Source organism: Falco rusticolus, chromosome 8, assembly GCF_015220075.1.
Source record: "Falco rusticolus isolate bFalRus1 chromosome 8, bFalRus1.pri, whole genome shotgun sequence".
NCBI classification, from domain to species: Eukaryota; Metazoa; Chordata; class Aves; order Falconiformes; family Falconidae; genus Falco; species Falco rusticolus.
In genome coordinates, this window is record NC_051194.1 from 2,674,100 (window position 1) to 2,699,396 (window position 25,297).

At 42.7% G+C, this 25,297-nt stretch overlaps 1 protein-coding gene across 2 annotated transcripts in view; it reads right to left on the minus strand.

The window, feature by feature from the left end:
- Positions 1-438: 438 nt before the first annotated feature.
- FSTL4 (follistatin like 4) overlaps positions 439-25,297 on the minus strand; it is a 236,378-nt gene continuing 211,519 nt past the window's right edge. Inside the window, exons 9-16 of one of the 2 annotated variants that reach the window (XM_037398593.1) lie at positions 21,918-22,079; positions 20,779-20,913; positions 19,297-19,323; positions 13,920-14,038; positions 10,915-11,064; positions 10,215-10,322; positions 7,073-7,182; positions 439-3,972 (exon numbers count right to left, since the gene is read on the minus strand). In XM_037398593.1, the coding sequence (XP_037254490.1) occupies positions 3,270-3,972; positions 7,073-7,182; positions 10,215-10,322; positions 10,915-11,064; positions 13,920-14,038; positions 19,297-19,323; positions 20,779-20,913; positions 21,918-22,079 (1,514 nt within the window). In that variant the 3' untranslated portion in view covers positions 439-3,269. The remainder of the gene's footprint in view (positions 3,973-7,072; positions 7,183-10,214; positions 10,323-10,914; positions 11,065-13,919; positions 14,039-19,296; positions 19,324-20,778; positions 20,914-21,917; positions 22,080-25,297) is intronic. The other variant, XM_037398594.1, reaches the window with a different exon arrangement.

Consider the following 25,297-nt stretch of genomic DNA (forward strand, 5'->3'; position numbering starts at 1 on the left):
TCTGCCCCCTGAATCTGTTGGGGCTTCTGTTGATCTTTCTGTAGTGGTTAAAAAAAAAATACTTTAAAAAATCGAAGTATTAAATGATGATAATGTTAATTATTGTCACCGATTCCAAACTAAGGCACTTTTCTCTCCAATTTAAAAGCAGATGGTTTCTAAATACTGAACTGCACAGCTGAAAGTGCTCAGTAAAATCACACTCACTGACAGAGGGACACTGCTGAGAGAAATCCCAAGCTGAAGCAGTCTGGGCATTACTGCTGGTGCCCCTCAGCAACGTATGGAAAAGGCACCGAGCTCAGGGCCAGGGTCCTACTGTCAACCAGGGACTATTTTTTTGCACGATGCTAGTGCCAGAATACCCAACTGATCTATGAGTGTTATAGGATAACTAAATGGTCATTAATTCACTTTAAATTCATTTCAATTAATCACTGTGATTAATTAGTTAATTTATTAGCTAGGAATTAATTGTGACGGTGAAGAACACGATGGGAGGGAGAAAGAAACTACAAACAAGGAAATGCAGTCTCTTTTTGACAGAGCTGAAAGGCAAAAAGGAGCTGAAACATTTTTTCAGTATATATAAAATTTCTGTGTCATAAAAAAAATAAAATCAGAGTAACAAATGTGCAGCACTTTAATGTCAGACTTGACTGTCATTGGAACTGTTCACAAGTCGTGTGGACAATCTAAGTTGTACTTCATTTTCTAACTATGATATATAACCATTAGAATAATTTAGAAAACACATCACCAGGACTTGGGCTGAAGAGGGAAGAAAGGGAACATCTTTGGAAGGTCCAAGTGGGATTTTTCAAGTGAACGCTATTCCAATATTTTGCGACAAACAGGAAGAAGTGAGGTCTGTTACACATCTTTCACAGCCTATATATAAACCAGCCTCGAGAATATTTACCTGAACAGATATATACAGTTTTTTTTAAATATTCTTAAAAAAGTAATATTTGCTTGATCTATGACACAATGAACGTCTCTACAGGGAAACTTACCATAGGCATAGTAAAATATTCAAGAAGTCATAAAAGATAACACGAGAGCAGTGTTTGGCCTTGGTAAAACACATTTAGGATGACTGCAATGTATGGATACAGCTTTGTTCAAGAAAGGAGTTGTGCATATTTAAAGGTACTTACAAAGCTGGTCTTCTCCTTTCCTTGACATGGGTATGTTTCCTAACCGGATGAGTAGAAAATCATGGACACCATGCATTGCTAGAGGAAGGCTATGCCCATCTGGTTTATATGTCTGTGTGGCAATGACGGAATAGTCTCTTCTAACCCCTATGGCTCATAAGTGAAAAGAGATGTAGGTTTCAGCCTGTGGGTGTTGAAGGGCAATTTCAAGGACTCCATGTTTAATGAATTCATAGGATTCAGCTCCCCGCCTTTGTCTGTCTGAACAGATTTTTGTATATTCTTTATAGAACCGAAATGGTTTAAATTACTTCAGGTCTACAGCCATACTAAAATGCTGCTCTGTTGGTAAAGTTTAACTTTTACAGCAAAGATTACCAGTGTTAGTCTGCATCCCTCTCGTTTAAAATCGCTCTGTGTGCATTGTGAAATGGGTGACTTTAAGCATCAGTGGAGGAAAAATAATTACCGCACCACTACGTATCACTGGATGCGTCCAGCAGCTGCTTTCACACAAACTCTGGGCAACAAGATTTGCAAAACGAGCTGGGTCTTTTGAAAGGCTGACGGGTGGCTCCGATGCAAGGGACGGTTACCTTCGGAGAGAACTTTCACCCACCTCAAGACCACGTTTTCAAAGCAGCATGTGGGACAGGACCGCTCGGATGTTCCCGCTGATGGTCGCAGTGGTGCTCACCTGGTTTGCACTGCTTCGCAAGCCACAGCTGCTCTTGCCCTGATTACTTCAAGGTGATGGATATAGAAAGTTACAAAAATGCAACTAGAAAAGTTTTTATATCTTCCAAATGTGCAAATGGATCTATATTTTTATGGGAACTCAACTGAAATTTCTCAATGCCAGCTGTTGCATTCTAAGGTAATTCAGCTGGTTTTACATGAATCTCTTTGCTCCTAACTAAAAGATAATTGACTATAAACAAGTGTACCATAAATGGGAAGAAACAAATCACAAAGAAAAACTCTTTCCCAGGATGTCTGGAAAGAAACAGGCAAATTAAGGCTATGACTAGAGAATGAGCGAGTTTTGTATTAAAAATACCCTCTGTATTGTAGCTATTATTTTATGAAGAACCAAGTGACTTCAGCGCTACTAGATCCTTAATGAGAGAAACCAACAATCTCTAGAAGTGTTGCTGCCTCCTATGGGAATAACTGTAACTAATTCTCTGCCCCTGAAAAGCAGATTTTGCATATTGTGCCCAAGCTGGCTGCACTCACAAGCTGCTGAAAGACTAATGCCCCCTTCTCAACAACATTTTTTACAAGCCCTAACCCTCTCTCAGTGTTTCCTGGCTTTTACCCACACTAATGGCCTGGATATTTCATGCCAAATTTCTCAAACACAATCACAAATACACTTTAGAAGAGAGGGGACTCATAACATTGCCTTCAGTAGTACCAAGAGCAAAATCAAGTGCAGAAGCACGCGAGCTGACAGTTACTGCGTCTGTTACGCCTCCTTCTGAAATCACATCTCTGAATCCTCCCAAAGCCATCCTGCAGAGAAAATGGATCAGTTCTCATTAAATCGCTCTCCTAGGTTTCTGTGGGTTGAAAACTGCCCTCTGATGCTTAGTTCCCCTCGTCACCCAAAGGTGAATTTCAGCTGCAGTCATTGCTCCTGTCGTCTCTCTCTGTTGGGGTGGGGTGGTCAGCACAGCTAACGGGCAAGGTATACAGGAAAGACAACGGATGGATTGAACATAACGTAAAAGCTCCTCAGTATGGAAACTCAAAATCTGTTTTGTTCTACAGAATCACTAGGTTTCGTGGCTTATACGATACCTCAGTGGAGATAATATTTGCCTCCCAGCATTCTTCTCGTAACCACAAATCATACCCCCAAATAAAAAATATCCCTTCCAAACCACTTCCTATTAGCAGAGCATACCTTATATTATAAAACTTGCAAGTAGACCAGTGTTGTACCATGAAGCCTATACAGGGGATTTTTTTTTTTTTTTTTTTTTTTTTTTTTTTTTTTTCCTTTTTTCCCAGTGTAAAAATATACAATGCTACTGCTCCTTTGTTGCAGTGTGAAGGTCCAACCGGTACTTGACTGCTGAAGGCTCTACTGCTATTGCCCTTTCATACCTCTCCAACCCAGACCACTGTGTTACCCCTCCTTATACCTGAAACCTCACAGCGTAATGTATTTTGCCTCCCATTTATAACAAACAATGAATCTTTAGCTGGCGTAATGAGATACTGTCCAAATAATCCACTGTCTTTCACAATTCTGTTGTAGTTGCTCCAGGGCCAGTCTTTGGATGTGATAGGGTCCTTTAAATTCTTCAGTACATTCATTTTGCCCGTTGACAGCTCTACAAAAAGCACATCTGTTTGCAAATGTGAAGTAGCATATATATAGTACTGATTGCCTTCAGTGAAAGAGGGTTGAAATGTCAGATCAGATACGTGTATGTTTGTTTGTAAGTCATAAATCAACTGGATTTCCCCTTGGACGGTTACAGCCTGGACTTTGATCCTGCCACTGTCTTCATCCGCACTGACCAAGTAGCGTCCGTCCGGCGAGACGTGAGGTGTGCCCGACACGTCGCTGTTGGGGCCGATGACAGCATCGGTAACGCTGTCAATGATGAGCTGCGGCGACGCAGCCGCCGACCTGTTCCTCCTGCACTGCACAAAGAAGTAACCGCCCAGGTGGGTGTACGCCATGGCCTGCGGCAGGCAGCCAGGGGTTTTGAAGTTGATAGTCTTGATGTGGGTCACAGTTTCCAGGTCAATTTTGTGAACTGCCGATCTTGACTTGTTAAAGATGAAGCCAAACCTGAAATAGAAAACATGACACTGAAGTCATCTCTGGAGAGATGGGATATACTTGAGAAAAGACCAGAGTCAGCAGAACTGGGAAACTCTACCCTGTTGGTTTTGGAAGCGTGTGCAATAATGCTGGCTCTTTTCTGTAAAATATCTCTCTCGCTTTACTGCTTCTAAAATGTGCTAAAAAGAGGTATATATTTCAGTTAAAATTAGCAACCTGACCCTGGAAGCTTGAATAAGTGCTTGGGTATTTGAATAATACCTTCGGGAGCTGAAATCTTTTATTGGGAAGGTCGATTTACAATAGGAATGATCGCGAGGCTTGGGTGTTCTGCAGGCTACTGTTGACCAGCTTTGCACTTAATCTCTTTCAGGTCCAGAGAGATGTAATTCAACATTGAAAAAGCAAGACTTCTTCAATCCCCAAACAGAAAACCGTTCAAAATCAAGCATATTGTGGCCAGAGAGCAACTTTGATCTCTATGTATCACCACCGAGTGAAGACCACGACCGACTCCATCTCTGCAATTACAGGACCAGAGGGCAGCCGTGATGTGCATTAGCTGCCCGTGGTGCCTGGGGACCACTGCAGGAGCTGGCAGGGCTGAGGTGTAGAGCAGACTGTGTCAAACACCATCCCGCCTGCCCAGGGAAGGTGTAAAACATTTCTCGAGGAATGTAACCAGCCAGCGTGCACCGAAGAAAAGGGGTCTTTGTTTCCTGTCTCAAGAGAGGGCAGACAACAGTGAGCAGAGAATAAATGTTCTCTAAAAGATATATGCTGCAGCACATCTGACCTTTGCTGAAGACAAGAAAAGGTCAAGAATAGCCAGGAAAGGTTTCTGCTTAATTTGAGAGGGAGCCCATAGAAACAGCCTGTTTGCGTTCCCCTGGATTCACAGGTCACTGACACTGACTTACAAAAACTAATTTGACATCAAGTATCCTTTCATCCGTTCAATGCAGACAGAGGGAAATGAAGTGAGTGCTTAGCTTTGTATCTCTCCCCCAAAAGATGTAAAATTGCTTTGTGAAATGTGGAGGACAACATGGTTGCGTGCAGATAATATGTATTTTGCTTAAAACACTGGGTTTATTTCTTTATTCTTAATCCATCTGTCAATGAGACACTCAGCAATGATTTTACTTCTGAAGAACGAGCCAATGTAGTATATGATCCCATGAAAATCACTGGGCTAAGCCTTTCATTTTCCCATTATACTCACACCCATTAGAGACTTCAGAAAATATCTGCAGTGGAGATACGCAGTGCACTGTGTGTGGGGAAATTGGATATGACACTTGTATTTCTCCTGGATGAATGCATTTTAAGCACACTTTAAAAAATGCTTTCCCTTACAGCATTTTTTTCCCAAGACTTCCTTAATACTTGGCCAAATGCCTGAAGAAGTTAAAAAATGGTTCTTATCATAAACTTTAATTTTAAAAAGTGGGTCAGAATGTGTTTTATGTGCACACAGCTGCAGAAGAAGCGCAGCGCTTGCATGAAATCTGTGATCTGAAATCTCAAAGAAAACCTTGCACTTGGAGAGTTTTTAATAGACAACAATCCACCCTGGGAACTAATAAAAATGGATACATTCCTAGATATCCATCTGAAATAACAGGCAGCTGAAATACATATGCAGGAACATTTGCATACAAATATTTTTTGGCTCGTGGAAGAGATTATGCTTAAATATTCACCTTCCTGGGAAATGCTGGTATTGCCATTTATTGTTTCTGAGTGGAGAATTTAGAACATGATCTCAGCAAGTCTCATTAGACTGTGAGCAATTATTTTTCTGGGCTGAGGGTGAGAGAGACCGGACAAGGATCTGGCCCTGAACAAATGAAATAGGAAATCAGGCATAGCATTCTCTGCTTTGTACAAGGAAAAACTATAGACAATTATCTACATTTAATATTTCTTATGAAAGATCACCTGTATACAGCCGACTAATCACACTGAAGCAAAAAGACAGCAGAACAAAACAAAACAAAGTGCAATTGTTCCACCTTCCTTTCTTTGAACCCAGACCCTACCTTCTCATCTCGGGCTTTAACATTCAGCAGAGCCACCTACCTCCTGGCACTAGTATCAGTCATAACGATACTCTGAAAGCAAACTGCAAAAATGAGGTAGGGAAAAATTAAGAATGACAGCCATGAAGCATGCCTCATTATTTTGTGTTTCAGGAAGGAAAGTTATTTATTTTGGACCACATTCAACACGTAACCATTTAAGTGTGACCCCCCTGTCCTCGGTGTTTACTGCAGGGAACCTCAGATTAATGTAAGGAGTTACACTATGATTTTTTGAGTGTTTAACTTCATTAAACTATACTGGGGACAGAAGACGGTTAAATAGTTGTTATGTTGTAACACGGTAAGAATAGTATAAATTGCTGTGCAGTTATCATCAATTTTGATAATGTTAATGGGATGCTTCCTGTGCCTGCTGGGAAGCAGCCAGTATCACTCCAAGTTATTAGTATGTTAGTTATACAGTCTCATTAACCACTACATCACATTAACATTCAAAACTGATGGTTCATAGAGGTGGGTTTTTTAATATGCAGCACATACCATTTTTCCACTCAAACCATACACCTCACACAGAGATCCAATATTTGAACAAGTTGGCAACACGTGGAAGAACCACGCTTTATGCTTCAGGCAGATTAAACTTTTACCACTTCAGGCAATAAATCTTTGACATAGGTTTCTCCTCAGATCCATAAAGCGGTTTTGAGGCAGAGAAAGGCAACTTTCTGGCCATCTAATTCCCAGCACAAGCAAGGCAGGGCAGTGTGACACGCGCTGCTGCAAGCAGGCAGCTGACCAAGCGCAGCCCTGCGTGCCCATGCATGGTCTAAGGGTAGTCCAGGTTTGTTCCTTGCTTTGCTCATTGATTAGCTCTGCAATGATTGGTAATTTGTTCAATTATTTCTCCATTTCAAACATGAAAAAGGGGACAAGAGTAGCTAGCTTGATCATGAATTCTTTCATTCAGAACTGTAAAATGCTGTAAGATTATTAGAAAGACGCCCACTAGAAGACAGCAGCACAGTTCACTGTTGCTGTTCATTAAGGTCACTTCTTACCTGACGTGATTAATAATAAGATTTGTAGGTGGTATAAAAAGATCATCCACTCCTTCAAACGGCGTGCGGATAACGTGCTGATCCTCCCCTGCACTGGCCTCTGGTACTACCTACAATAAATACACATAAGGCTGAGTAGACGAGAAGCAGCGAATACAGCAGAAAGGTAAATACAGATTACACAGGCATACACGGCACCGAGTGGCTTTGCCCAGGGATGTAGCAGACTCGAACTGATTAATGACTTCAAAATATTGTTTGGTGTAGCTGTCTTGAGAAAGGCGTGCTAATAAATAATATTTGAGGCTTGACATTTGTAAGGTAAGTACACAACTTGACTTTCGCAAGATGTTTATATTTCTAGAAAGAGCAGCCATGCAGGAGCTGAAGCAGTACGACAACACCGAGACCGTAATAATTTATTTCTCACTGTCTAAAATAAACATTTATTTCATGGTCATATTTATTAATCTCACTTAAATGCACAGCAATAACTTACCAGCTCAAAGGACCAAACACTAACTTACAGCAGTTAATTACCACTCTGAAGGAGAAGAACTCTTCATCCATCTGCTGCACCAGAGAACGTCCTGGGCGGAGCAGGGAAGGGCCCTTGGGTGCCCCTGCCCCGTGCTGCCTCCCCCGCACAGCACACACCTCCCTGGCCACGGGAACTCGGCTCCTCCACCGCTCCGGACAAGGAGAGGTAGAAGTTTTCAATAATTAAAATGTTAAACACTCAGATTGTATGCTCGGTTCAAGATGACTTTAGTCCAATTATTAGGAACCTCTGCTGCTTTAATGTACAACAGTAGTTGCTTAGAATTTATAGCTACATAATTCATTAAGAAAATGCTAAAATCCTACAAGGCTTAGCTCAGACAGCTGTTCTGGCTGTGCCATTTAGATTTCTTCCAATTAGATCGCTCAAGAAAGATGCCCACTCTTGCGCAGTGCTTTCATGAGGCCAGACGTTTGCTTCCCACGAGCCAGTAATGGCTAAACAACAGCATCCCGTCAGCCGGCTGCACAGGCTGCTTGATAAATCCCTGACTTCTGAAGAACAAGTGGAAATTTAGATCAACCCCTGCAGTACCACCTTTGTTAAAAAAAGATATTTTATTGCGTGTCTGCAACTAACCACCGCAGGTTTTAAGAATGAACTTTGCCAAATTAGTCACTGCCCACCTTTTGGGAAAGAAGGTTGGAAAAAAGCAAAGCTCTGCTGATGCTAATCTCACTCTCTACATGTGGAGCTGCACTCCATACAGATAACAGAAAGGACTATCCAAGACCTGGAGCCTTATAACAAGTTTCCAGCTGTGCACATGGTGTGTTCTTCTTAATAATCATATGCTTGTGCCATCTCTCCTTTAATTACAGAAACCTCTCACAGCTGGATGGAAGAAATTAAGTCAGAAAGGGTAAAGACAGCCCATTTTGTCTCCTCATACCCTGCACAGGAAACTGCTCATCCTCAGGTGAGATGAGCTGGGGCATCATCTCAGAAATCTTCATTTATTTGCCCCCATTCTGTTTCTGGTGTCTTTTCCTGAAAAGCACCCACATCGCGAGTCCGCAGGATGCAGCGGTTACCCTGGATGGAGCACCTGGCCGGTGGGGACAGCTCAGGGCAGCACCGCCAGCAAAGCCTTGGGCAACCCCACCACTAACACAGACACCAGATTTGTAGGTTTTTAGGTCAGAAAGCACAGGCACTGTTCTTCTCTGCCTGTTGGAGAATGCTTTAATGTAGACTTAGAAGCAAACGTTTCTGGTGGAAAGCGTACTCATGACATCTATGTTTCCAGAAAGGTTGGGCAGCAAGTGCCAGGAAACAACTACTAGAGAAGGGTACGTCTGGATAGATCAGATCAGCTCTGGTGTCAGCTCTGTCAGATGACACGCAGCAGCAGCAAAATGCCCAATTAGATGCCTACACCTCATGTTTCTGTACCATCAACAGAGTGAATCCCCCAGGGCAATCCAGAAACAAAAGTTAATTTAGTTGTCCAAACCTATGCACGTTACTCTGTTCCAAAATCACTGTGGATCTGATGGTGCTGAGCACGGAGGAGCTCCAGGGACCTCACTGGCACCCCTCCAGTGGAGTCACCGACACCCAGTAACAGAATTCGTCCCTGAGGTTTTACTTTTGCTGTTTATGTTTTTTTGTGCCCTAGAGAGCTCCTTTTTGCATTCTACTCTGAGAGGAACAATTCTACCACATTGTGCTCCATCATCATCCAAAAGGAGGCTGAAGGCTTGTGAGACACAAGTGACACAACGAGTTTAAAGAAAACAAGTAGCAATTCAGTGTGCTGGCAGAAAAGCTGAACTTCTCCTGTGTGGAAGATACAAAGAGATAAATGCCTTTACTAAACTCAAGAGTAGGGTGGTTTTTGCTCAATGTGTAACACAGGTGACAGGCTAGTAATCCTCAAAGAGCTATGAATCTTGAGGCAATGTCCAATGCATTCATCTTTTAATGTTTCTTTTTACATGCAATGCCCCCAAACTCTGCAGACAGGAAAAACTGCAGCCAATGGTAACATCTGAGAAGGGTGCGCTGCAGCTCTGCAGTGAAAACACACTTAGTCCCTACCTTAGGTCTATCCTTGAGTGTGCTGCTCCGGCTGACAACACCGCTGATGAAACACTCCCACCAGCACTGAGAGCAACAGGTATCTGTGCACAAAGTGTGCTCTTTGCAGCTCCTTGGTGCCCGCTGCTTTTAGACCTCGATCGAGTTAAAAGCAAGCCGCACTCCTGCAGGCTGCACAAATGACTTGGAGCGTCGCAGGCTCGTCCTGCTCGCCGGCAGCTGCCAGCCCTTGCTGTATGACTTTATGGCACTTGGCTCTGTCATCAGCCTTAAAACAAAACAGACCTTGGCAACAAAGCCATCCTGCTGCCAGCCTACGGCACAGTCATTGCTCAAAAACAAATTAAACAGCAGGAAAAATATGTGAGGATGGACAGAGAAGGGATGAATAAACCACACCAGATTATGCAAATGAAAGAGCAGCTTTATATCCAGATCATTAAATGTTGTTAATTACCAGCAACCAACCAGCCACCAGCTTGCTACTGATGACGCCAAGCCAAGGACGGGCAAAGGCTCAGATGCATAAGGACTCACCTGCAGCGTCGGTGAGGACTTCTGCATGTCACCCCAGCTAAGCACCCAGACTTGATCGTGGGACTTGTCGTAATGTAATTTGGTTGGCAACGGGTCAACATCCAAGGACTTAAAAAGAACCAGAGAGAGGTATTTACATGGTGACACAAATGTGCATGACAAATATTATGTTAGTTCACTGCAGACATTCCCATGCACTGCTGTTACACTTACTTGTGCTGCTTTGCCTTCAAATCATTTGGGGGATCACCAGCAGCAGAAAAATCTGGCTGCTCAGTGCCGTTTTCCAGCTAGACATCACTCCATCTTATGCTGTTACTTATAGCCAGTACATCAGGGGCCAATTTCTGCTTGAATTACACCCACACCAGTTCATTTTTCCCAGCCCGCTTACAACCAAGGTCAGGCAGCGGCTCAGGAAGCGTAAGCCAAAAATTCATCCCAGCATTATTTTAGCACGCTAGCTGCAAGCCCGGCTGCAGATGCAGCCCTGAGACTACGGTACCCAACCCAGAAATGAGATTTTTCCTGCCAGTGAGGTTACAGAACAGCAAACAACAGTGTGACCCCATGGGTGAAAGCAACATGGGCCCAACTTGTTAGTGATGCCAGCAGATCCACTGGGCGAAGATCTACTTTCTTTTTTGTCCCACATCAAGTCTTTTGTCAGCAGGGAATAAAGAGTTCTCCTTTTAAGTACCTGTATGGCTTTCTGAGTCTGGATATCAATTATCATTACTCTATTCTGCTTAGGCTGTGTCACATAGATGTACTTGTCTCTGACATTGACAGCTGAAGCCCAGAGGCAGGACTGAGTGCCTTCACCTTCTGCTCTAGGACAGATCTCTTCCTGAGGGGGGAAAAAAGAAGAGGAGAAAAGGTTTAATTTCTACAAGTACAGGGGCTGAAGCAGTAAGAGAAGCTCAAGCCTTGAAAACCATAGGAAAAATTCCCTGGGGATTCCATCGGGATGATATTTTCCCCCTTTCTCTCCTGGAAAACATGAAATAATTATTTTATCAGGTACCACACTGCAGCCTAGCTCTACCCAGTGACATTTAAACAGCTGGACCTCCTGCAAACTCACACTGAATTTAAATAACTGTACAGTCTATGGATCTGTCTTTTGAAGTACGCTGTGGTTCATCAAGATTTGCAGTGCTGTCAGCGTTTATTAGGAATAGAAGTATCACTCTGTGCTTTGAAAAAACAGATATTTACATTAATTGAATCACAGCTTTCTATTTTTCATAAAGTCTTCATCTTCGGCTCAGAAGAGAGTGCTGTAAGATACTTGTGCTCATGGAAACCGTGGCAAAACAATCAGGGTCCTGCAACTCCACTGCTCCAACACAGAAACTTCCCCTGTTCAAAACAAACCAAATCCTGCTGCTTTGGACCAAATCCTGTTCATGGCTTCCTGATGCCCTGTTTTGTTTCTGATCCTCCACTCACACAGCCCTGCTCAAAACTGGTACTGGCTTTAGTGGGAGCTCACTGGTACCCCAGGTTTGAAGAGTCACACGTGATCTCATCAACGAGCCTTTGCACGTGGGTACTCTTCATCACTCCTCCTTCTGTCAAGTTGCTTTATTTGAAAGGGCATTTGTGTGGGACCAGGAAATGAGGGTAAAACTAAATGAACACATATATATTTCACTGAGCACAACTGTTGGTTTTAAATCTTTTCAGTACGACAGCTGGGTCACTTTTAATAATGGCACAACCTCCCTGAGGGGAAAGTGATTAGAGCAGCAGAACTTGTTCAGGGAAAGAGAAGGTAGAGGAAAAAACAATACCAACACCAGGTCTGTATCAGAGCAGTGATTACGGATAAAAAGATTTCACCTGTAAGCAGCACAGCTCTGTCAGCTAGGTGCCTTGGTGGAGATCACACGTAAGGCTCGAAGACACAAGACTCAACAGTGTGGCTGCATTTTGCTTTCTGGAGCTCCAGCCAGGCTGGGGATCTATGCTGCTGTAAGCTAAAAGATACTACAAAAGCCCAGCCGTGGGTTTCCAGCAGCCATTCATGCACCCAAGCACCCGACCGTCTCCAAACTGCCCTCCTCATCCTCAGCCGTGCAATGGGGCTTGGGCTCTCACAGCACAGCATCCACCCAAACCAAAGGAGCAGGGAAAGGTCACTGGCCTTTCTGCTGCAGTGCTCAGCTGCAGCTGCTCTATCTGCTTTTTGCCCTCTAATAGAAAATAAAGAAACCTTTGTTGTGGAAACCCTCTTAAAGTTGCAGGCTGGTGTCACTGTCTATGTGGCAGACACTCAAGATACTGAAATGGAAAAATGAGGAAGAAAAAGTCAATTCTCCCTCTACCAAGGGAAAGGGCCCTATGATATCTGCAGGAAGCCCTTAGAGGTCTCTCTGAAAGACAGCCAAGTAATGACGTTAAAAATCCCTTTTATGCCCACCACTGTGCTGACATTATTTCCTTAAGTGCCCTCTCTCCTTTGTTCTTTTCAAGCTGTTTCTCCAGAACCACCTCTTCAATACTTACAGCTCTTTGGAAAAGAAACACAAGATTTCTGTCTTTGAGTAGCAGCAGCTCAAGTGTGGCTTAATAATATTAAGCCCATTCTAAGGACCAGTCCTGGGGTGAGCACCAGTCTGGATTTCTACTAAGGTACATTAAAATCCAGTGGAAAAAACCCAGTATAAACCACAAATGTATTGAGATGTACAAAATACTGAATAGAGACCTCACAGAAGGTGCTGACCACGGCAGAGAGCCCAGCCCAGCCTGCAGGACCAGGACAGCGATTCTCTCCTTTTATTCCTCCCGAAACTGAGAGCAAGGCTGAGCCCACCTCTTCAGAAGGGAGTCACGTTCCCAGCTTCCCCTTTAAAAAAACCCCGCAACTAAATAATGGAGTGATTAGAAAAGCATTTCTGGATGTATTTCAGCACCTATATTTTCTGAGAACTGATAGTTTCATGAACATATACATGGTGTACATTACCACGCAGGAGCACCTACACAGGTCACTGAAAACAGTGGCCTCCCAGGGCCTCCAGGCATGTGTTAGCCCACCTGCCATGTTGAGCTCGACTGTGACGAGCCAGGGCTTGATGTTTACTGTCACCTGAACAATTCCGCCTTGTTGTTTCCTAAAGCAAGGGTTGGGTAAAGAACCCCAGACAGCAAACAGGGACGGCACAGGTCCCCGGTTCAGCAGCAGAAGGTGCAGAGGACCAGCACGGCACAACCATCTTCTGTGCATTCTCACCCACCTCCCTGCTGTGGTTTAACCTGGGGAACTTCTTCTAAAGAGCAGAAAGTATCCCACTGCTTTGGCTACAGAGCCAGCAGCGAGAGGGGCCAGCCAGCGGCAGGGACTGATGGGTGCAGCTCCCCGGTACCGACTCCTGTACTTCCCACAGCCCCGTGACAACTTTTGGGCATGGATATGTAAACTGTTCAAACAGGGCAAGTGACAGCCTCTGCCCACATTTGGATACGATAACTAGTCAGATTCTCTGCAGTGCTCTCGGTAATCCTCCATGTCAGTCTCATAACTTACACGGTTCCCTTAATTTTCAAGAGGAGAAGATGACATCCTCAGGGATGCTGCATGAAGCCCACCAAGCCCCAACACCACCCTGCCGAATGGTGCCTTCAGCAATAGTGACCTTTGAAGGGATTAGAAGTTTCCAGCTGCTGGGCGCAGCTGCCGGCTTCAGGACTTACATAACTTGTGAAAATCCTCTCTTCGGGCCTGATGTGTCTCCGGATTTCGCACTCGTTTGGCTGAAGGACTGTGATCCCATCATCAGAAAAGACATAGAACATATTCCCAACACTCAGGCCTTGAAGGGGATAAAGCAAAAGGGGTAAGATTTTTTTTTGAGTATGTATCCGTAGCTGTCAGGATTCTTTTTAAGAACTCTCCTTCCTCCCCCAACAAACAAGATCTGCCTTACATAAAAGTTGGTCATTTGGATGCAGTCGGTGCATTCACAAAATCAAATTTCATGTCACAACGAGGGCTTCAAGGAGTGAAGAGGTACAGACACATTCAAAAATGCATTGCCTTGGTGGCAGCGGCTGTACACAAGTACCCATGTTCCCATCTTGTGCACACGTACCACAGAGGGATTTCATTACAAGGAGCGTCTGTATTACATTGCTAACTCCCTCAGATTATGACTTTGGTTTTTCTATGATTTAATTAAAAATAGCTTGCTAATAATTTGAGAACTGAGAGAGAAGCTTTAGTTAAAATTAATGTGAAGGTTGTCCTGTTACAAGTAATGACTTCTTGTAACTCTGCTGCAAAACGGAAGTGCTTAACATCTATTCCATGAAAGAAAATATATATATTTCTCTATTTTCTTAAGCTATCTGGATGAACTAGCTGTAGCCACCAAAACAAATACATTTTTGAAATCTTGCAAACTGTAATTCACAAAGGTGGAGTAGTTTGGCATCGCAATAGCACTCATTTATCCAACTGGGGCATTCCAGGAGATTTGGAAAACTGGCTGTCTGTCATTGCTTTGCTGTTAGGAGATCATATTTTATCATTTCTGTCATGCAGAAATGCCTCAAAACACTGACAATTTAGTTGTTCTTCAGCTACATGCAATTGCAGTGACAAGCATCTTTAAGAAACGTTCAGGATCTTTTCAAACACTCTAGTCAGAAAGATCCAAGCATCATTTCATCTTTTTCATCCCACCACCAATAAGTGTTTGCAATGACCACCGTCACCCCCAGTAATGTTGATAGCGTACTTATCTGCCAGTGATATGGAGATGTGGTAATTTGTAATTTCTAATTAATTACATTTTATGCATGGAGAAATAAGGTTCTGGTTCTACAGATCTGAACACTGTTCAGCGTCACAGTTTCCTTGGTTGGCCCTGTGATGGCAGCTTTAAACACTGCTCACACCTAGAATTTCTCACATCTCTGAAGTGTTTGCAGGATTAAGGTCTAAATCATCATCGGAAAGCCTCACAGTGAAAACGTGTAATTTGGATAAACTTACTTTTGGACAATTTTGAAAAATGCGTAGTATTTAGTAAGGCTAGAAGGGGTTTTTTTTGGTGCTAAAACCCCCTCTTTTTGTGCCAAATAAGTAGCCTCAGAGTACAACACCTCAGCACGTGGTGTTTGCTGTACTGACAACATTCACGTTGAGTCTCTCTAAACCATAGCACAGAAATACCCCAGTTAGGGCATCAGGTGGGCACAGGAGCCGTGATCCTTAAATGTGATGCCACAGTGAGGGATCATGCACGAGGAAGAAAAGCTACCGAACTTCTATCGAGAACTAGGTTATCTTTAGGGAGTAAAGGCTAATGTTTTTTGAGTATATTGTTGAAACATTTTATTTGGGCACTTCGGACCAAAATCTGCGCTCCCAGCATGCACACAACTCCCACCTGCTGTGGTGGGATTTGAGTGAATACATCCGAGGGCAGAACTTGACCCTGGCTGGAATGAGTGCACATATTTTCATGAGTAAAGGGTTTTAATCCTAGGAAGTGGAAACAGGCAGGCAACAAATTATGACCATTGTGAAAATGCTTATTATTATTTTCATGCACGATAGTAGTGTGACTTTGTCTGATGATCCTATAACAATGAGGGTGTGTTTCAGACCTAAGGCCTAATTAGTCACAGAAATACTTTGACAGTATTTTGCCCCAGTAGGTTTAGAATTAGTGACTTTGCAAGTCATAACTTATTTTTACAGTAAAACGAGTAGAAGTTTTTTTGCTGATTGGTTAAAAATATGATTGAAATTACAAATTCCATTCAGGTACTTTCTTTTTAAAAAAGTTTACCAATTTATATCAAAATACTTTTTCAGAGAGTAATCTTCACACTGTCTTTTTGGACAAAGCAGGTTTTTTACTAGACAAACTAGTGTTTTACTGTGACTTACAAAGCATTTGCCAAGTCTCATTGGGGTAAACATCTCTACACAATCTCACGGACATCGGTAAAACAGATCCCACTCCTGATCATCCTGCAACTCCTCGGTCTGGGGAATTATTTCAGTACTGAGGTGGGCAATAGAAAATTTTGCTCAGTTGTGTTATTTATACTAGTGAGGCAGGTACTAGATTGGGGACTGGGGGACTAATGAGGAGGGTTCCTCTTTTTCCTCTTTTTGACTGAAACCATTTCAGGTTGGATGACACAACTAGTTCAAAAACTAAAGGCTTTATAAAATGCAACAAACCTCACCTGTGTAACAAAAACCCTAAGCTAACAAAACCCCCATTAAGACTGGGGAGGGTCTCCTAAAATTAATAGTTCTTATTTGAACCCTTCCAGATAAAGTTGACTCTAACGTCTTTATTTTATGAAAACTTCAGGAGGACACCTGATGACAACAAGAGTTTTCTTTCTTTCAGGAATACGGTCTCTATCTGAGTGTACGTTTGTGTTTCCCTCCTTTGAGATCAAAGAGCAAATTTGTCACTGTAGAATACTCTCCTCAGATCTGATACTTGAGCAATTTTCCTCAATTTTAATCTAAATGCTTCCAGTATTTTAGAACTTATATTTGGTGACAAAGAGGCTTTCAGCTTTTTAAGTGCATACATTCACGTAACTGATGATTGCCTGCTGGCACTCTATGCTCCCTTTATCCAAGTATAAAGAAAGCAACATTCACTGCAGAAATAACACTGGCATGAAAACCAATCTCTGCCTTACATTTGGGCTCCTTGTAGTTTTCTCTGGACAGAATTTAAAACTAGTTTGTACACTGAGTAAATATTGCACGTGCTTCCAGTGCCAAGTTTAACCGGCTGGTCATGCTATGTGCACTCATTTCTCGAGGTTTTAATTGTGCATGGTCTGTGAATGGTCTGGAGAACAGACTGATAGACTGACTTTTAAAATGACCAACTACTTGTGTTTAAACTTCGACTCGCTGCAAAAGCTTGTTCTACACAATATTCTGTCTAGGCATTTTCCCAATAGCTTTAATTACTACAGACCTGGTGGGCACGAGGATGGGATCATTTTAAAGGAGCTCAAGTCTACCAATCCATTTGTTAATATTGCTACTTAAATGTAAGTTTTCATTTTACTAGAACTGAAAGAATACGTTAAAATGTAAAAACAAAAATACCATTCCTCTCTTCCAGCTTTCTCTGTGCCAAGATTTCACATGCTATTTCACATGCTAAAGTATGTTTGATGGATTCCTTGTCTAGAATGAATGTGCCGATCAAATACTACAGAACAACCAGGCAGGGGAATAAACCTGCTCTGAAGATACTGAATTGTTTAAGAACATCAATAGTAAATCTGGTTTTACTGCCTGTGTTTTCCCTGTACATTTCTCATACTTTTATTTAAAATGTGCAAGGTTGATACGCAGTAAGTCCATATTGTTTAGCAGAATTATAGTATGACTTTCTGCAATGAACTTCTTAGTTGTTCTTAAAATATTACTATACTTCTACATCTGGTAGGCTTATCCAGCTACTTCCTTTAAAGAGGAGCGTAAGGGATGCAGTATATAAACAGCCATGCAGCATCATACAGATGATGCTGGACTGATTAGATGTGCTAGAGATTTCACTTTCAAGCAGAAGGGAAATAGCAGTTCTCAGTGCCCGTAACGCCATTTACAGGAATATAAGCAGTAAAGAGACACTCTTCATTACCATGCACTTGTAGGTGGCATATCTGGGAATAAATGCTAGAGAGCTGTCTTAGGTGGCTGGCCATGCCTCAGGACCTCCAGCCAGCTGCGTTTGCTGCGTGCATGTGTCTGCAGCCAACAGCGGGACCACAGGTGTGCGTTGGGTGTTCGCATACCTGGCCGAGGTAGCACCGGTCACTGAGGTCTGCCACTTTCCTTCTGCCCCTAAACCCCTTTGGGGCAAGCCACAGCAACCCAGAATGCTCCAAGCTGAGGGTGTGAAGCACGACTAGTTTCTTGGATACCTGGAGGCACTACTTATGAAAGGGTCTTTGCACTCTCCAAAGGCAGCGTGAGTGTGCAGCCCTTCCCAGAGGAACAACAGGAGGGAGGGCTGCTAGCAGTGGGCAGGGGGACGTGGTCCAGACAGGCTGTAACTGCACCGAGACCTTTCCACAAGGCTGGCAGGACACCACAGTCCCAGCTTCCTCATACGCAACTGGCAGGTGTAAGAACTGGCTTATGCCTGGCCTTCAGTCCAAGAACCCTCCTCCAGTGAGTGGAGACCCTGCACCCAGGAGCCATCCATGGATGCTCCCCATCCATGCCCCGGGCACTGTACCTACAGAGGCAGCTGGCTGAGCTGCTTGGGAGCTCCTCGGGCCTTTGCACGATGCATCTTACTGTGTGTTTTGAACATTATGACAGCACAAGCATGCACAAAATCTAATAAATTTTCATTTCAGGTGCCTCCATAGTATCCTTTGAGTCAACTAGCTGTTTAGGATGAGGTTTTTTTTTTTCTAATTTGCCTTCCAAGATACACAGATGTTGACCTTGTGCAGGGCGCACTATAAATTTGATCAAACTAGAGATCTTAACTGCCAATTAAACAAGGAGAAATGGGACAACCTTTACCCTGCATCGACTTAAAGGATAGAGGGAAGCAAAACTTGTTGTGGGTTTTTTTTTTTGCCTAACAGTCAAGAACACAATTTTTGTTGCTCACCTAGTAAACATCAATACATGCTACTGAGGAGGAAGAGCTTGAATGGCTTGCTTAAAAATGCAGCGTATTGAATTTGTGTCTTACTTGTTCAATTATGGCAATTTGGGAGCACTTCTGACACTTGCGAAATTGTTAATGCAGCTTGGGAATCTCAGGCTACTCACATTAGTGGTAGTTTATATAAAATTCACATTTTTATATATTTTATGGTCATCTATTATTTCATAGTGAGAAAATGTAAGAACTCACAGGTACGATTTGTACTACAAGAGTGACATCTCTTATTTGAATAGTTTAGCTTTTAAATGTCTGGTCTGTACTTAATCTGGTAACTGTGAAAGTTGATAAGAGTTAGTGGCAAGTCAGTGGAGAATGGCCCATCATGGAATTATTAACGCAGACAAGCACATTATCACTACGACAAAAGAACTTTACTGCAGTACCTTCCTCTCGCCACAGTATGTTTGCAACTGCAGCATCAGAAAATTGGGAACGCCAGAAAATAATCAGGAAAAGAAAAAAACAACAAAACAATGTCAAAATTCTCATTGTAGCAAGTAACTGAATTAACACTTATGTTTACGTGAACTGTTTCATTTGTGAAAACTCTGTAACATTCATTCAAATATAATATCAGGAAAGGAGGAGAGTCTAAATACATCTGCTGCTTCTACAGACAATTCTGAAACTCTGAGATGGGAAAATCCTCTCCTGGAAATGAAGTCAACTTTAGCCCGTGCACAGATCAAAGTCTGACTAAAGAGAAGATGTCACCTTCCCGTGTAACTGGAGGTATGGTACTGGCTGCGATTTCTGTGCAGGTTCAGTAAGGAAACATGACATCTTTCAGAAGCCTGAGATGGGCAGTTACAGCAACAACACATTTTGCTGCAATTCTTCTTGGACTTTCATGCAACTACATTCTCTTTTAGGATCAAATACCCTTTTGAAGTACATCTGCATTTGAATCTCTGTTTAAGATACATCCAATTATTTCTCAACATACTGTAATTCCCTTGCTCAAGTATTCAAGGGAAAACCTACCGACATTAACAAGAGTACATAAATCTACTTAATGAGGAATAGAATATATTTTCCAAATAATCACCATGAGAGCACATATTTATGGTTAACTTCATTTCCAATTCTCGCTCTGTATTAACAGCCAGAAAAGTAGCAAAAATCCCATTTGCACATGGCCTTTTAGTACCACCATAAAGCCAGGCAATCTCCCAAGCAGTTAGGACAACAGAATTAGGAAGGATCAGGCCCCTGGGAGCTTTTCCACTGGTGCAACTAATCACCTCCTTCATTAATTGTGTTTCAGGGACAGTGTGGTCAGATAACACCGCACTCCTGTGGGACACATGTAAGCTAGGAGTGGCTGGGAGAATATTTGTCTTTGATGTGGAAGATGATATCACACCAAGGGAAACCCATTTTTGCCAGTAGTGATGTAAATACAGGTAAAATAAATAATTAAATCAGAACATTTTTCAAGCATCTGAATATTTGAGAACTTTGACTTATAACTGGCTTTAAAAGAAGAAGCCTTGTACAGAAATCAATTAAATTTATTTTCTGAAGCCAACTAAATTTTGACAAAATATTAGGATTTTGGATTCTCTGCTATCTAAAACTATTGCCAATTTGTACTTTAGTGAAGATGTCACCTGTACCATGCACAGTACGCTTCTGGCACCTGAAAGGCACCATCATCCTGGACGAGGAGATTTCACCTCCCCCATGTGATTCCTTCCCAAACCAGTATACAATCCTCTGATCAAAGCCCAGGCAAAATTGTCATTACCTGACCAGTAAGAGCCCAACATACCACATGCAATGGACTGAACTATTAAGTTGCATGTATACCATTAAATTTAAACAATCTTTCAAGAAATAAATATATGGAAAATTAAGCTTACGGGTCTTTCTTGCCGAATCTTCTATGAAAAGCGAAGATATATCCTCATCCACTCCCACCTCATTTTTAGCAATGCAGGTATAGGCACCAGTATCTTCATATCGGACAGAACTGATATGAAGTTCACTTCCATTTGCTGTAAGAAAGACACCCATAAACAGTGTTCCTCACTGCTGCTAATTGCTTTTACTGCTTTAATTGCTTTCCATTGCTGCAGCCACCCGGCGATGGCTCAAGAGGGTGGTTTCAGCACACAGTGTTTCCCTGTACATAACTAGAAGTATTTGGGGCATTCTCACGAGAGCCGATGTTTGCTTCATTCCATTAGCACATACACACTCCGCGCCAGGAATGACAATCCAAGTGCAAACAATAAATTACATTTCATTTATTTCTTCTTGTTACAAAAAAAATGCTTTGGCCTTAGTAGAGAAAAATTAACTTCAATTTCGCAAACAGGTTTTCATCAGCTCCCAAAACCCTGGGTTGGAGGGGTCTCTCTACAGTCCCTCCTATCATTTAGCCTCCTGGAGTGGATTGTCGCCTAAGACCCTTGCAGCTCTGGAGCTACGGCACCCAGCGTCCTGCCAACACTGGTGGAGGGCTGCAATACACCACAGCCAGAGCAGGGGGTGGGGGTGGGGAGGTTTGTAATATTTTACACAAAAATTGCAAATAACTCTTTTTGCCTTTCATCGCATCTGTGGAACCCTCATTTGAACAAGGACCAACAGGAGTCAGGAGCCTGATTCTCTCTGCAGAGGTGGCTGTGAGGAGTGAACCACAGTCCGATTCTCAGCTGAATTGCATCCAGCGTAGTGCTTTTACCTGAACAAATAATTTAATGCGTTTCTCTTCTGATTTGCACACAAATCAGAAGCCGTACACGAGAGACGAGGCAGTGGAGAACCAGGCACGCTGCCTTTTAACCGAGCGCTGTTACCACTTACAACAATCAATACTGTATTTCCTGAGAAATTCACAGGAGAAAAAGATAAAAGGAAAGAACAGGGGTTTTGTAACACAATTTCCAAAGAACTGTGGCTTAGCGAAAGTACAAGAACTTCTAGTTTAAAGGGCAAAATAATCCTCCTTAATCCCCGTCTACAATACTTTAATTAATCAAAATTCTGTTCTTACCTAGAAGCGTTAGTTGTTTGGATAGTTTTGGCATGATATCAACGCCGTTCTTTAGCCAGGTAATTCGGGGATTAGGGATGCCTTCGGCGTGACATCTGAGGCTTGCCGACACGCCGGGCTCCTGCGCCTGCGTTTCAGGGTAGACACGAATCACTGGTGGCACTGTGGGGAACAAGGAATCAGTGACGTTAAGCTCACCCTCCCGGTGCCAGCCCTCATCGGTGGCTCCGGAGCCGCTGCCTTCACACGGCGCCGTGGGAGAGGTGTGGGCTGCGAACCGGGCAGGTTGGCGACATCCCAGCCTCCAGTGCAAGCTACAGGACTTCTCTCCAGCTCAGCGACAGGGGCAGAAAATAGAACATAATAATAGAAAAGGGTAAACTAATAAACCAATGCCAGGGAGCAACCTCAATATCTGATGTTGTATTTCGATAGTTCTTGCTTTCTTTCATTAAGTGACTGACTGAATGTAAGTAAAGTTGGATTAAAACCTAAGGTGGATCCATCAGATAGATAAAAAACTAAAGTATAAAACCCAAACCTTCACTGAATCTAGTAAGGAAGGAATCTGAGTTCTTGCCTATTAGAAGTAGCACATTATTCAATATTTAATTAAATATCCATCAGGAATAGGCTGTACATCCACTACTTGTTATTCTGAACAGATTAAGGGTTTATCAACTTATCTTTTTTTTTTTTCTGAGAGGCTTTCAAAACGTGATTTACATTGTTTCAGGAAGGCCCCTCTGAACTATTTGATACACTCAATTAACAGAACTCCTAATTATATTACAATTTCAGACAAGTTCATTGATTTTCAATCATGTTGCTTCATTGCTCAAATCAACAAGGCTTAAGATCACCTATTAACTATTTCTTAACTACTCGCTCACTTTAAAGAGCATCTGTGGTACTGCAGGATCAGTGAGACCCTTCTCTCTCTCACCTCAAGGGATGTACGAAAAGGAGACATGAGGCTGTGCTGTATCACTAGTGGAGGATTAAGGAAAATTTGTGGTTTGTTTGTTTTTTTTTGAAAGAAATGAGTTAATAACAGACTTCTACTGGAAACCACTGGCTTAAGGTACCTAACTTGCTGCTGTGTTTTTTTGAAGTCCAGCATTAGGCTCCTGGACTGGCAAAATCACATTGTCCTAACAGCTGCTTTAGAATAAGATGAAATCTGTGTCTGCAGCTTGCTATGTGTCTACATACCCATATGGAGATACTTTAACTAATTACATTCACTAGCATACATTTTCCATCTTTCTATTTTTTTATGGGCCTTACAGAGAGATGCATTTTACTTCTGCCTTACCTACCAGCTGTCAAGTGTTAACCAGAGCCGAGTCGTCAGCTTGGAAGGAAATCAGCCACCACAGAAAGCCCTCAAGTCTACTTGTGTTTTATAGCTTTAAAAGTGAGAGATTGTTCAAGTGTAATCTGAGAGGAAACACCTAGGGGCAACTGAAGAGACAAAAAAATGAGGACTTCTAGGAAAGGAATGGCTTCAAACTCCAGGTCTGCACTGGATGTGTGGGCTTAATCCCTCCTCTATTTCCTTAACTCCAGAAGGAGCGGTGAGATGCAGAGCAGTGAGTAAAACACCATCCCAGAGCTTTTTAATCAGGAGGTTACCAAAAAGACAAGGTTTGGTTTATTAAATCGAGTTTTCAAATCTCAAATAAAAGCATTTACCAGCTTTTTACCTCCTCCTCCTCCTCCCATTACTGTCAGGGTTGCAGCTCCTCCCGACTCCGGGAGGTGCCAGATCAAGCGCCCTGCTTTTGGAAACGGCTGGCGGCTGTCAGAGCTCCCCCCCCCTTATTTAAGAGAGTGCCCAGTCAATTCCTGGGAGTAACAGAGTCAGGAGCTTCTCGTTCTGTCTGTGCCTTGGAAAATTAATTTAAATTTCTCCGAGTCAATGTCTCCAGGCATGATAGGATAAAGACAGTAATTTTTGTCCACTTCGACAGAATTTTATGAAGGTCCTGCACCCAATGTTTGTCTTGCCTATGATTTGCGTGCTACTAGTAACATTTTTAGAACAAAATGATTTAGGAACTGAGGTCCACTGAAAGCCTACATGATTTACTCAGACTCATAGATGAGAGATGGCTTGTCTCCTACACATGCATAGGAAAAAACTTGTAATATCCAAGGAATTTAGATGCCCCAACTTGCGTGAAGTCAAGTGACAGTTAATACTTCATGTCCTCAGGTACCGCCCTAATTCTCCAGATGGCACAACCTGCCTCTTCCAGTTCACAAGCAATGCTGAGCCGCTCTGCCCGGGGGTTTGCTGCCCCAGCCTCTGTCAGACAGACTTGCATGCCCACGCTTGCACCCAGCCAGCAGAAAATCAGCTCCGGAGCAAAGCCCGCAAGGTCCCATGCCCCGTACAGAGCTCTGCTCCTGCCAGGATACGGCCACCTGCCCGTGCCTGCCCGTCTCCAGGCGAGATGAAGCTCCGCCCAGCTGGGCTTAAGCCCTTCTCCAACATCTCCCAAATGAAAGGCACCCGAGCAATTTTAATTCAAGCCTAGTGTTGTTTTCTCACCCACCAGCCCTTAAAGCAGACAAAGCCCATCCCAGACATCACCTGTTTAATGCTCTCAAAACCAGCACTGGCTTGTATTTTTTTTACAATGCTTTGCTTTAGGCTTTCCTCTTCATATGAGCACTCGTGTAAACACTCCCAATGACTGCCACCACAACCATGCTCCCTAGAAACTGGGCACTCCTTTGCAAAGCAGAGTTTACTTGCATCTCTCAGTTTTTTGCCTCACACCGTGTTAGTCTGCATGTAAGTAATCCACATTATTTTACCCGCAGAGCTAAAAACAAAATAGATTTATACTGCAGGAGGTAGCTCAGGGGTCCTAGAAACTGAATCAATATTCTGCATGAAAATTAGCTTAACTTAAAACTATAGCAAGATGTCTTTTCACAAGTGATTAATAAGGGTTTTTTTTTGCTTGTTTCCACCTACAAAAACGCGTTGCACCTTCATTCCCACTCTCTTACAATTTTCCTGCTCCCTCTATTTTTAAACTTTTTATTTCTTCTCCCTTGTCTTACATAATTCATTGCACAGTTAAATTATTGCACACAACTGCCTTGTGATAACAGCAAACTGCAGAATGCATTGTTACTGTCCTTGCTACAAATTAATACATTCCCAGTAAGCACATTTTACTTTCCACTTGCAAAGATTTCAGCTCCAGATTTTGGAATATATGGATTATCCTTTGCTATTTCCCTTGGTGAATATATATCATTGCTAACCATTACTGTGTCTGTAGCCAAGGGCAATATAAAATGTTATTATCTTAAGCAAAAGAGGAAAAAAGAAGCATTCAAACAAGTATGAGATTGGG